Source organism: Cricetulus griseus, chromosome 2, assembly GCF_003668045.3.
Source record: "Cricetulus griseus strain 17A/GY chromosome 2, alternate assembly CriGri-PICRH-1.0, whole genome shotgun sequence".
NCBI lineage: Eukaryota > Metazoa > Chordata > Mammalia > Rodentia > Cricetidae > Cricetulus > Cricetulus griseus.
The window spans coordinates 73,064,014-73,078,512 of NC_048595.1; the positions used below are offsets into that span (position 1 = coordinate 73,064,014).

General features: G+C 37.5%; 1 protein-coding gene across 1 annotated transcript in view; it reads left to right on the forward strand.

The window, feature by feature from the left end:
• The window catches only part of Rasef (RAS and EF-hand domain containing), a 49,424-nt gene that overhangs the window by 16,617 nt on the left and 18,308 nt on the right, over positions 1-14,499 (forward strand). The window contains exons 4-6 of the mRNA XM_027400233.2: positions 6,345-6,440; positions 10,180-10,257; positions 13,618-13,733. Coding sequence (XP_027256034.1) covers positions 6,345-6,440; positions 10,180-10,257; positions 13,618-13,733 — 290 coding nt within the window. The remainder of the gene's footprint in view (positions 1-6,344; positions 6,441-10,179; positions 10,258-13,617; positions 13,734-14,499) is intronic.

The window sequence follows — 14,499 nt, forward strand, 5'->3', positions numbered from 1 at the left end:
ATGGGCTCCTGAAGTCCATTTTTGCAGTAGGTATAAATACTGGTTCCACTGCCAGAGTCCCTATAGACTGCCCAGGCCTCCTAAGTGACACCCACATTTAGGGGGCCTGGTTCAGTCCAAATGTTCTCTTTGCCATGGTGATTTTTTTTTCATTCTCATGGCTATTTATTTATTTATTTATTTGTAGTAATTTTTAAAATTTAAATTAGAAGCAAGCTTGTTTTACATGTCAATGTAAAATTGACATGTAAATTGACAATTCTCTCTCCCTCCCCTCCCCCCCTGCCCTCCACTAGCTCCCTATCCCATCCTCTTTCTTCTCCCTAGGGAGGGTGAGGCCTTCCATGAGGGAATCTTCAAAGTCTGTCATATTATTTGGAGCAGGGCCTAGGCCCCCCCCCCATGTGTCTAGGTTGAGAGAGTATTCCTCTGTGTGGAATGGGGTCCCAAAGTCCATTCTTTTGCTAGGGGGTAAGTATAGATCCACTACCAGAGGCCCCATAGATTGCCGAGGCCTCCTTGCTGACATCCATGTTCATGGGGTCTGGATCAGTCCTATGCTGGTTTCCCAGCTATCAGTCTGGTGTCCATGAGCTCCCACTTGTTCAGGTCAGCTGTTTTCTCTGGGTTTTTCCAGCCTGGTTTTGACCCCTTTGCTTATCACTCCTCCCTCTCTGCAAATGGATTCGAGGAGTTCAGTTCAGTGTTTAGCTGTGGATGTCTGCTCTGCTTCCATCAGCTACTGGATGAAGGCTCTAGGATGGCATATAAGGTAGTAAACAATCTCATTATCAAGGAAGGGCATTTAAGGTGGCCTCTCTACTGTTGCTTAGATTGTTAGTTGGAGTCATACTTGTAGATCTCTGGAAATCTCTCTAGTGCCAGATTTCTCTTTAAACCTATGATGAATGGCTCCCTCTATTATTGTATCTCTTACCTTACTCTTCTCTATTCTTCCCCTGACTTTCCTCAATATTACAAAGTTGAGTCTCCACCTTACATTAATTTTCTCACCAAATTCTCTATCCAAGGGAGTTCCACCAATGATGTTTTCTGTACATGGAATGCATATTGCATTGATTCAGTTTTGTATTCAGTAAACTGTACTTATGTAAGTTTTAAGAATATGGTAAGTGTGGATACACACACACACACACACACACACACACACACACACACATATTTATATATATAAACTGTCTTTAAAACTGTGACACACTGGGCTGTTTTTTCATGTCCCATTGTTGTGTTGTCCATTTACCATCTTTTCTGGCAGATAACCACTTTTCCATTTTTTGTCACTATTTTTTTTGTGGCAGATTTGTTTAATGTTTTAAAAACTGTATATGAATGGAATATTGCAGTATGTGCTATTTATTTCCTGGCTGCTTTTGCTCAGCATAATTATTGTTAGATTTAGCTATGTGTAAGTACTCATTTATACAGTGATTATAGTAATGTAGACTTCCATTGTGTAATATGAGACATAGAGTGTGTTCATGCATCTGCTGATATTTGAGTTCCATGCAGTTTTCAACCATACAAGATGGTGTGACTATTCATGTATGAAAATGTATGTAAAAATACATTTCATTTCTCATTAGAATTCTTAGAGCAGAATTGACCATGTTTATGGGGTCATATCTGGGTACATAGGAGGTAAGCAGCTCACTGTCCATTTAGGCAGTATTTTAAAACACAATTTATCTTTGCTGGGACTGCTAGTTTATTGTGAGGCCCATGGATCATTTACAGTTAGGGATTATTTTGACCCATAAGTTGTTGGGCAGATGCCTATCAGTTAGGACCTGGTTACTGCAAGTGGGATATTTTGCTGCCTATATTTTGCTCCCCCCCTTTTTTGTCAATGACACCAATTTTATTAAGACAATATGAAAAGCTAGTAAAGAATCAATTGTTAATGTCTATCTTTGAATAATGGATTGATTGTTTTTTCAATGTACTTCAGTATTTTCTGCATTAAACATCAATAATTTTATTACTTTAAAAAGTTTAATATATGATTATATCATATATTCCTTTGTTTTTCTTTTCCTGTCAAACTCTTACCATGTCCCAATCCTCTCATTCCTCTCAAATCCTTGGACCCTTTTTCTTTTTTAGTGTTACATGTATGTGCATTATATATAAATACAACATGTTGAGTCTACTTCATGTTGCTTTTATATGTATACAGATGTCTGGGCTGACTACTTGGTATTAGATAAACAGTTAAAAGTCTCATCCCTGAGGAAGACTAATTTCTCCATTATTCTTTAGTAGGTTTTTTTGTCTAGAGGTGGGCCCCATGAAATTTCACCCTTCCATCTTAGCAAGCTTCTTGGTGCTGTCCTTGTTCCAGTATTGTGTAGGTCATGATGGTGTTGAGATATCATAGCTGTAGCTTCCCTGTGTTTCTAGGAGATACACTCTCTCAGCAGATTTCTTACTCTTCTGGCTTTTATAATATTTCTTCTCCCTCTTTTGTGATGATCCCTGAGCTGTACATTCACAAGTTGTATTTTATCCATTGTTACTGGGCACCCCACAATCAATTGTTATCTGTATTTTGACCAGTTGTGATTTTCCATACTGGTCTTAATCTGCAAAGAGATGCTCCTTTGAGGTGGGTTTGTGGACTTGGGGTATGGGGGAGGCAGTAGCTACATGTATTTTTGGCTATTAGAATGAGTATTTAGAATGCAGTTAGGAAGTATGCAGATTTAGTAATGTGTTAGTAGTAGGTTCTCCTTTAAGGTCCATGAGCTCACTAGCTCTGGGTAGTTGGATCAGTTTCCATTACAAAACCTGATTTTCTTCTTGTTGAGTGGCTCTTAAGTACAATTACACAGCTGTCAGTTACCACCAATGTATACATGCCACAATTGTACCCTTAGGGATATCATGCCATGCTGCTGGTCATTATGGTATATAAGCACACACTTGAGTAGGACTTTTGGTTGCTTCTATTCCTTGGCAGCTTATATAGCAATATCTGTTACTATGAAAGCTATTCCCAAGGGAAGAGATTTTTGGAGTACAGTCTTGTCCAAAGTGTATGATATCTTCAGCAATAGGGACTTACATAAAACTGGGCGGCAACCAAGTGCAACACAAAAACCTATATTGTTTTTGGAATCCCTTGGACTCCCCTGACATAGAAAAGGGCTTTTCATTCCTGGTATTGGGGATTTTGTTAATCTATGGCTCTTGTGGAGAATATTGTCAACCCAAGTGACATATTGAAGATTTAATTTTTATATGTATACATGTATAATATATATGTATATGCATATACATATAGTTTTTGATAAATAATGAATATTTATTCCTTATGTTTTCTTTCCCCCAAAAGTCATAGTGTTATTTTGTCCCCCTTCCTCCCTACTGTATTGATTCCTTTCTCTTCTCTATTTAAAACCTCTACCATTTCCCCCATTTTCCCCTTTGTGTCACATGTAGACTGCCTTTTCCCTCTCTAGCACCAACTTCTTCCCTCTTGGCACATTTTTACATTCCTAGCTTCTGTGATTATTCCAGGCTGAATACTCACATCTGAAGATTTGGATCTCAGAACCCCAGATGAGAGAGAACATGCACATTTCTCTTTCTGTGTCTGGGTTACCTCACTCAATATAATCTTTTCTACTTTCATACACTGCAGATTTCATGATTTCACTTTTTATTACACTTGGGTAGTATTCCATCATGTATATGAACCACATTTTCTTTATCCATTCATCAATTGAAGGGATTTATGTTGGTTCCTTTTCCTGCGTATTGTGAGTAGAGCATCAATACACATGGCTGAGCAAGTATCTGTGGGGTCAAGTCCTTTGGACCTATGACAAAGAATGGTATGAGTTATATGGTAGAAGAATTTTATCTTTTTGTTGATTTTCCATTCTGATTTCCACGGAGGTTACACCAGTTTGCATCCCAACAACAATGAATGAAGGCTCCCTTTTCCTTACATCCTCTCTAGCCTTTATTTCAGTTTTTGAATGTCTTCTTTTTTATAATTTATTTTTATTTAAATTAGAAACAAGCCTGCTTCACATGTCCATCCTAGCTCCCTCTTCCTCCCCTCCTCCCCTGCCCCACACCAACTTCCCATCCCATCCCATCCCATCCCATCCCATCCCATCCCATCCCATCCCATGTGCTCCCCAGGGAGGGTGAGGCCCACCATGGGTGATCCCCAAAGTCTGTTAGATGCTCCGGCACTGGAGGTACAAATGGTTGTGAGCTGCCATGTGGATGGTGGGAACCAAACTCAGGTCTTTGCAAAAGCATCCAGTGTCCTTAGCTGCTGAGCCATCTCTTCAGCCCCAAATACCTAGATTATTTAATGTTGTATTGATTCTATAGGAATCACTAGGGAGGTTCAAACTAACCCTAAAAACCAAATAACTACAGGGTTTGTATTGGCTATATTCTGGTGGTTATCAGTAGACCAGAATGTATATTGAAATGACTGTCATAGTTAATAAGGATTTAACTGAGTATTACAGGATGACCTTAAAGGAATACCTTCAGCTGAATGGCATGGGAGAATAGCCTAAGAATACTTAGTGACACCAACAGAAAAGGAGATATTCATTATTAGCACAAATACAGCTTCTGATAAGACAATCTCTAACACCCTTCAATGATTAAAACCCTTGCTAGTGAATTTACAACATCAACAAAAATAATTGAAACAACCTGAAAATAGGACCAATAAGGGTAAAAATAGAAAAAAAGAGGGAATTGAAAGAAATAAATTGCTGTGGTCCATTTTAAATATGGAGTATACTTAGACTCAACCAAGTTATAGATAAGTGGAGGAGATGGTCCTCTCACACCTAGATGTCCAGTGGTGCCTGTTCATATAAAAACTCAAAGAGTTGGGAAGTTACACATAGTCTGCTAAGTGATTGAGTCCAAGATCACAAAGGGGCAGTCTCAAGCTCCAAATTATTTATCAGAAAAGACTTTGTGCCTTAAACCAGTTAAGATGGTGAACCTCACTGTATTAAGCCAAATCAGCACCTCAGCTATTTTTGCCTTTTCTCTACGTTAGTGTCTCTTTCTGCAGATTTGCATATTATTAAAAACTGCTTTGTTGTCACTAGAGTCTTGAATCTGTATTGTATTCCCAAGAGGTTATTATCTAGTCTGACCTGGCTTTACCTGCTGGCCACAGACCGTAAATTTATCTTGTAGCTTCAAGTGGGAGGGGCTGCAAGGCCACAGAACAGCTAATCAGCTTTGTCTTGCAAGGGCACTCTGGGGTGCTGGTGAGAGTGATTGGTTTGCTTTTCCCCTGTTGTTGCAGGTGCTTGCCTGTAGGTTCTTTGTCATAAGGGACAGACTGCAAGGGGACTGCTTTTTGGGACAGAGAAAGGCAGCTGATGGATCTGTAATATAAAAGTCCTGTTCCAAAAGGAAGAGGGCATCACTATTGTCTTTTATAGATCCCTTATATATTACTCAGCTTTTTACACAGACTCTGTTTTCTAGCATGTAGCTAGCAGCTTGGAAAGTTTCCAGTCTTCTACCACCACCTTCTTTTATAAATTAATCAAGGACTTTCTTCCTTAAGCCCATTCCTCCTTCTATCTCACCAGAGATTTCTGCATAGCAGTCTGTGCGCCCTCTGGTGTGCCTTTTTGTCACTGTTTTCTACAGGAAACCTAATGGAACACATCATAGTGTGCAACATAAAGCCACAATCTGTGTAATGGTGTCTCCACTTCATGTATTTCAATGGTCCCATCATTAATGCCCGGGGATGTTGTAGCCACCTTACTTTGTATAAGTACATTGCATCATGTTGACTCAAGGACAAAAATCACCTAATAACATTGCTAAGACTGTACACCTGTTAACAACGCTCCCAGCCTATCACAATTGTTGTACAGTCTGCATAGACATTTGTAATGATGTGATTTGAATTCAGAGTAAAATGAAAATGATGGCTGTGCCTTCCTGAGTCCTGAGCCATCATAGAATGCATGTGTTCATTGGGTCCCATAATTTTGGTATATCTTTTGATAGCAATGGTTAACTGACTCACTGGTGTGAGGTGGTATTATCACAGGGTTACAGTCTTAGAGACAGCACTTCAGAATGATGCATGAATCATGACATTTTTCAGTCCTTCCATTTTCTTAGGTTTCAAGTCCAGCACATCTGCACACCTAAAACATCCTGGTGTCCTTCTGCCATCTGTCTCACCCTTCCTGTTTAGGAACCTTTTGGTCAGCTTAGCTTAACATGAAATGCTTTATGTCCATGAAAGGTTGAAGGCTGTTTAAGAGGCAGAAATTACCAAATGACACCTTTTACTTTTCCTGCAGGAAAAACGAAAAGCAGAGGAAGCCCTCAGTGACCTTCGACGTCAGTATGAAACAGAAGTAGGAGATCTACAGGTGACCATTAAAAAGTTAAAAAAGGTATGTATATGGCATCTATGTATTCTGGAAACAGCTTTAGTATCTGACTATGTCTAAGACATAGAAAATGAAAAACATTTAGAATTATTTTGAAGAGGAGAAAGAACGAGATTGCTAAGTCAGTTCAACTCGTTGAGAGACTCTTGTTCCTGGACCATATGGCTTATGGGAATAATAAAATGTCTTATGCATGAATAGTTCATCAAACCTATTTCGACAGTTTTCATTCACCAAGTGATTTGAGTGGATCTGCTGTATCCAGAGGAAAGTGTGTTCCTTATTGAAACTTATTGGGCTAGATCCCAGTATTTCTGTTCTTAGCTTAAGTCAAGGTGCATAGCACCTTAATATTTAGTAAATATTAAGTGAAATAAAAATTGTTTCTAAGTAGAAAGTTCCAGGTCTAGCAATCAACTGATCATTGAGAAGTAAGAAAAAAAATTTGTGGAAACACGAGCAAAAGTGTGTTTGAGTACTGTATTCTTTTTCTTGGTTCCAATGAACAGGTTCTTTGTAATCTGAGATTTGCTTGCACTTGTAAATAAGTGACTCTTGAGGGCAGGAGTGAGACAGGGGAGTTTTGTAGCCCTTGCCAGCTTCCATGGTGCAGATGTTTGTAGTGTTTTTGACATCGTGTTATCAAATTGACATCTCCATGTGCAGAAATAAATCCTCATCTGTTACTATAAGATGGTTACTATAAGAATTAAGTTCACATCTTATGTGGTTGTTTCCATCAGTGGTGGGAATAGCTTAAGTAAACAAAACCGAAAATTAAATATTTCAGTAGTATTGGAGGACCATTAAGGGAAATCCATCTTCTCTGGTCAAGAGCATATAATCTATTTAACCTGTGTAGAAACATACCATTCCAGGATACCCAAAACATAAGAGTTAATCCAATTGGGCCAGGCAGTCTCATGGTTTAAGGGGTTATCCTTCAGGAAGGTGGATTCACCTAAAGCTATCCTAAAGATATAAAGAGAAGGGAGGAATAATGACTAACCCTTTAATAAGATAATGCAGTTATCTTTCCCAGAAATTCTTCCATCTGTGCAGTTGCATACTGAGTCGAATCCATGGAGCTTCCTTTCCCCTGCCAGCTTTTTGTAATTACTCAGAGAAGCATAACTTTTCATTTTTTTCTATTTCTGTTCTAGGCGTGCTTTCCCCAGTGGAGTCTAAGGCCTTCTGGCTCTTTCTCTCGACTTCTCCCTACCACCTTTTTGCCATGTGGCTTGCCAGTCTTAACTCAAAGGACATTTCTTTCTTTTCAACATCTTCCTCCCCTGGGAAGCTGCCAAGATTAAAGTTTACCTGTCTAAGATTCTTCCTTTGAATTATAGCAAAAATTGTCCTTTTGTTTTATTTTGAGTGTTTTATTAAATTGTTATTTTGAGACTAAGACCCTTATGAGGGAAGCCCAATTTCCCCAGTAACATATGGAACCCACCTGAGACTGCCTGTAACATAGGTATCACTGGCAGTTCAGTAAAGTTAAGTTACATTTAAGTTGTCATTGTCACCCATGATCATCTCAATCTCTGTAGTGGCTGAGAATCATCTACAAGCCCTCCATAAAATGTTTCTCTAAGTTCATTTTATATGTAGTTCACCATCATACTGTGAATAGATTCCAGAATGATGTATCTGCTTATCCATCGAGTTTTCTAGTCATTGGCTTCATTTATTTCTATGAGTTCCCCCATTGCAAGGATGGATGCCAAAAATGTGACCTGATGTAATATATGATGAGGTCCTAACAGTGAGAGATCGTAAGTGAGAATTATGCAGCCTGAATCCTCTTTGAAATTATACCAACTTTTCCTTGTAACACATAGAGGTGTTTCTAAATATTTTTAATCCTTAGCTTATCATTTAAAACACAGTTCTAATAGTTAAGTATCCTGCCTAATCATATGCTAAATATGAACTCATTTTTGAGGACTAAGTTCCAGAAAGGGCGAATGACTTGCTCAAAAATATAGAGCTAGTAAGCATTAGAGTCTGTGTTCTTGCCTGTTGTAGACTTCTTGCCTACCTGTTATGTTTGCTAAATAAAACAGTAAAAATATTTATGGGAGAGGATGTTAAGGGCTCTCAAAAATTATAAAAAATAATTTAAAGCTTATTGTGACTGCCATTATTTTTGACAACTGATTGTGAGTCTTAGGTTTATTTTTCCTTCATAATTTTCTTCTGTGAAGTCATAATGCATCTCTCTTTTTAAAAGAAATATCATGATAACTAATTTTAAGTTCAAGTTATACTACACAAGCATAGTAAGAAAAAACAGCACAGAAGTGGCATATTGAAGGGCTCACAAACCAATGGACTAAAGTACCTGGAAATAGATCCACAATGCTACAGCCATCTGATTCTCAGAAAGGTGCTAATATGGTGGTGCTAAGTAAACTGGATTCCCCAGATCTGCCTCCTGCCCTATGGGAAAGTCACCTCAAAGGGTGTATGTAAAGAAGGCAATCCAGCAGAAGGCAAAGCCTGGAAAATGAGACAGTCTTCTCCAGACAACAAACTTAGTTAATATACATCTATCAGTCACAGTGAGTCATGTCACATGATAGCTTCTGGCAAGATAGAGAATGCTCATAGTTAACGCACATGAGCATGATGAAATCTGGTAAACATTTGGCTAGTGCAGATGCCCTCTGTTTGAGGACACCTGCAAACAACCCCTCACGAATCTGGGATGTTAACTTCTATGTAGTCATGTCTTTTTGTTTTTTGTTTGCGCTACTAGAATTTGAATGTAAGGTCTCACACATGCTAAGAAAATGTACTTTGGTTTGGTTCTTTTTTTTTTTTTTTTGACATTTCTTTTTGAGACATCATCTTGATCTATTTCTCATGACCTTGAATTCATTGTGTATCCCAGGCTGGCTCTAGATTTATGATCTTCCTGCTGCTTCATCCCAAGTTCTGAGTTCACAGTTTTATACCATCACAGCTGACTCATGAGAAAGTTATTTTTGTTTTATTCTTGAACTCTGCTATGAATGTATCAGCCAGCAAGAAGACCTCATATATGCTCATTTATACTTCATTCTCTGTGCATGTGTAGCTTTATATTGCTTATGTGATTAGATATTAGTGATTTCAATTATTATTGTAAACATTTCTTAAGTGCACTATGAAGAAAAGAGGAGACTCTGACATTAACACTCCTTAATTTTTTTTTTTTTAAATTTGTAGCTGACTATGGTAGTAAACATCTTTCTTTCTAGCACTCATCTCTGTTTCCTGCCCTTGACAGCTAGGATTGTCAGCCTCAGTAACTAAGAAAAATTGAGGCCAGTATGTATGATATGAGACTATCTCAAACAACAATAAAAATATACTGTAACAGAAGGTAAGACTATTGCAAAGTAAAACAGAAAGTGGTAAGCATACAGGATCAAAGAGAATGCCCATATTCTTTTAGCAAATAAAGAAAACAAGGATTGGGTTGTTTTATTACTGAGTGGTTTTCAAAGGGCTTTTTCAGTGTTTAGAAGAAAATACATTTAATAATAAAAGTCTCTCAACAGTTGTTTGCATTATTTAAAGACAAATGTTTAAATGTTATAGATTTTATGTCATTTAGTGATCGGGAAAGTTGTAAGATGTTAAAAATTGAAAACTGTCAGAATTCTTAACATTTATATTCAAGGATATCTCTAATCATCACCAAAATCCTTCTAAATTAATTTCAAAAACCTACCTTTTGTTGTTCTTTCAGCTTGAAGAACAATCAAGACACATAAGTCAAAAGCAAGATGTGACAGCATTAAAGAAACAAATTTATGATTTAACAATGGTAAGACTCAACCTTCACTGAAAGAAATTTATTTCCTGTTAGATAGTATGTTAGTTACTTTCTATAAGTATGATCAAACACCATAACCAAAAGCAACTTGGGGAGGAAAGTGTATTCTATTTTACAGTTCTAAAGTAACAGTCCATCACCAGGAGAAACCAGGGTGGGACGAGAAGCAAAAGCCAAGGAGGAACACTGCTTACTGGTTTGTGTCCATGACTTTCTCTCTTATATAACATAGGACCTTCTGCCCAGGGATGTCACCTTGCACAGTGGGCCCATCCACATCAATCATTAATCAAGAAAATGCCCAAAAGACTTGCCTAGGTGCAATCTTTTGGAGATGTTTTCTCACGTAAGATTTCCTCTTACCAAATGATTCTTAACTTGTATCAAGTTGACAAAAAACAAACCAACACAGACAACACATACACATGTTTGTGGTATTTATTGTTTCTGTGATTCTGGAATAAAAGCTTAAAGAGAACACTGATACTATAATTATAGAAAATCTTGGAAATATATTTGAGTAACTGTATTATAAGAGGGGTTTCTCTCAATTAAATACCACTTATGAGTAGTTCTATTTTTTTTAAAGTTTATTTACTTAAAGTCATATACTCGTGGTGTTGAGTGCTATCTTACTGTCTTTACCTCCATGATTTAGAAGCATCCCTGATTTTTTATGTGTGATTTCTGCTGCTTTTTCTTTCTGGTCTTTTCTATATGTTCTTGTTTCTACTTGTTTTGTCTGTTGCAAATATCAGTAACATTTACCTCTGCTAAGTAATCTTATTTGGTTTTATTTTAGATGACTTTCAAATATTACATGTGCTTTGCTTACTCTGGCTCTTGAACTGGGGTTGTATAGCTTTCTATTTAGTCAGTTATCTTTTTCCCACTTAAGAGAGAATTTTCCTAGCTTCACAGTCTCAGACATTCCTAATGTTGCTACACCATAGTTGCCTTTATATTTGCAGCATGACTTTCATGAAGAGTTGCTTGCTTTCTTGGATTTTCTGATTCTGTTCATGGTTTCTTGTTTTAAAAAGATTTCTTAATTAGGGTTATTGCTGTGAGAAAATACCATGACCAAAAGTGACTTGGGAAGGGTCTAATTCATGTACTGTTCCACGTAACAGTTTATCAAAAATAGTGAGGGAAGGAACGCAAGCAGGGCAGGAACCTGGAGGCAGGATCCGATGCAGAGGTCATAGGGGAGAGCCAATTATTGGTTTGCTTCCTCTGTGTTCCTTGGCCTGCTTTTCTTTTGAATAGATCCGAGGACCACAGCCCATGAGTAAGCCCATCCACAGTGGTCTCTGCCCTCCAATATCAATCACTAATTAAGAAAATGTCTGATAGGCTTGCCTACAGCCAGGTCCAATAACTCTTAGCTTCTGTCAAGTTGTTATAAAACCGGCAGCACAAAGATATTATACCACCACTACTGTAAAATTCTTTATTTTCCCTTGAAAATATTAATTTTGGTGGTCACAAAATAATATTTTATTGGATTGTTTTGATCTTTATATATATATATATATATATAATATATATATATATTTACTTCGTTGTTACCAATATTTCCTTGAATAAATGAACCTTGAGGGTCATTAGACTCAGTATTTCTTGATTCTGGGAGAAATGAAACATAATATAACATAACTCTCACACTCTTATCTTTCCCTGTTCTTCAAATCTTCTTATTCAAAGAATCATTTATTGACTTAACTATTAAACATTAATAAAACTTAAAAAAATTAAATTTTTAACATCATTATTTTTGTATGTGACAGTTGTTATCAAACTATGATAGACAGGAGGTGGTCACTATACTATGCCTTTGATATGTTATTGGAGACAGACAGAAACACAGGAACACACACACACACACACTTACTTCCTTGCAAGTTTGTCTCATTGACTAGGTGAGTAGAAATTGTCTCTACATAGATCAGGCTGGTTTTACCAGAGATTTGCCTGTCGCTGCTTCCTCAGTGTTGGGATTAAAGACAACTGCTACCATGCCCAGCTCATTTTAATTTATTTTCCCTGACTCCTCCTTTTAAAATATTTATTTATTTTGACTTTATTTATATGGTGTTTTGCCTGGATATATGTCTCTTCACCAAAAATGTGTCTGTTGTCTGTAAAGGGATAAAGAGAGAGGGCATTGGATCCCCTGGAAGTTACTGATGGTTGTAATTCACCATGTGGGCTCTGGGAATAGAACCCAGATCCTCTGGAAGAGCAACAAGTATCCTTCACCACCTCTGCAGCCCCTACCTCTATTATTCATCATGCCTTCTGTTGTTTGACTGGGCCACTTGGCCTCTTCTGTGTTCTCCAGCAGGACCTCCTAAGCATTTGGTTTTAGAATGCTGCCTTGGTGCATTTTATTAGTGAAATTAAATACTGGAGGCAGGTTTACTTCATACGGAAATGGTTTTATTTAGATCATAGTGGTAGCAATTCAAGAACACGGGGCAGTGCCAGCTTAGCTTTGCTGCAAACCTTGTGGTAGACAGCTGGAGTATGAGCCAGAAAGGTAAACAGGAAACAGAAACTGACCTCCAAAGGTCACTTCCAAGGACATCACCCTAACTGACCTAAGGGACACCTACCTTGCCTTACCTCCTAAAAGGTTCCATGCCACTTCTACACCTAGAAATTGGGGAAAAGCTTTGTGGTGGGGTATACACTCTTAAATTATGTCCCCACATTACCAATTCTCTCCTTTGGGGTGGCACACATCATCCAGTTTCTATTTCCTAGAAATGTGTTTAAGTCGCTTGACTATTCCTGGGCCCCTCTTCCATTTCTTTAACTGTAAATGGTTTGTTTCCATTGTAATTTCATATTTGTGAGGTTTTCTGGGAAGTGAACATAGACCATCGCTGTGCGCAGTCAACTATTTGAACTGAAAGTATCCAGTAATTTCTTTTTTAAAGAAAAATCTAAAATTTCATAGCTATACATGCCTATTTTTGATTATGTTTTTAAACAAAAAAGTAATTAGATAGTGGTATTTATTATTAAAATCAGCCAGTGTAAGTAATTTTGGGAAGATTTTCAGATATTTCATCTTGGTTAATTTTTCAATAACATGAGTGCATTATTATCAGTTCTTGTTTATTATAGTTTGGAACAGACGTCATGTACAAAATAAAAAAAAACAAGTTTAAACTTTGGTAGTGTACAATATTTGAGTATATAATTGGTTCCCTACACATGAAGGTGTAAAGAACTGAGGACAGGTAAGAGTTCTATTTTCATGGGGTTACCCTACATATTACTTCCTTTGTCTAGAACCAAGATACCCTGAGTCTAATGTCCATCGTGGTGTATTTTCTTTAGGAAAATCAGAAACTCAAGACAGAGCTTTTGGAAGCACAGACAAATGTGGCCTTTCTTCAGAGTGAACTAGATGCTTTGAAAAGTGATTATGCTGATCAGAGTCTGAATTCTGAACGGTATGAAACTATTCATAATAGAGGGTCATTCATTAAATTTGGGAAAAATTATATATATTTCTAGTGATGGCACCTTCAGTGACAGATTTCCTCCTCCTCCTCCTCCTCCTCCTCCTCCTCCTCCTCCTTTCTCTCTCTCTCTCCCTCCCCCCTTCTCTCTCTGTATGCCTCCTTAATCTTTTTAAAAAGTAACCATTTGATTTATTTGCCCCTTAGGATAGCTCAGGGCTTAAAAACATGTTTGGTTTAGGTGGCTGTGGGAAGAAAATACTGTGTAATAACAATCTTCTCTTAGACATGCTTGACAGATAGGAATACGGACCTAAAATATAAGAATGAGAGTTATTAATTATTCAGTGCATTTGGTTTGAGGTATTGGTATTAATAACTTAGAACCTCCCATAATCAAAATCAGGCATTCTTACATGAGAGATACAGTGGTATGCGTATACACAGAGTAAATTTGGGCATTTGGGGGAAAATTATTTATTTGCAAACTTCTATCAGAATTACTCATTGTATATTAAATAATACAACTTTTACTGGATATGTTCTGTCTGGATCATTAGAGACAATGAGTTGTGAGTTCAGCAAATATATATAAAATCAAAGAAACATATTCCGCTGCCCTTTAAAAGTTTCAAGTTCAGTTGAGAAAAAGACAAAAAGTTAAGCAGCATGCACTGAGGACTAGAGGAGATGCCATTAGCAACATCGGGGGTGGGTAACTACCTTCTTCCAGCTTGTGTTAAGGAAATGCAGTAGG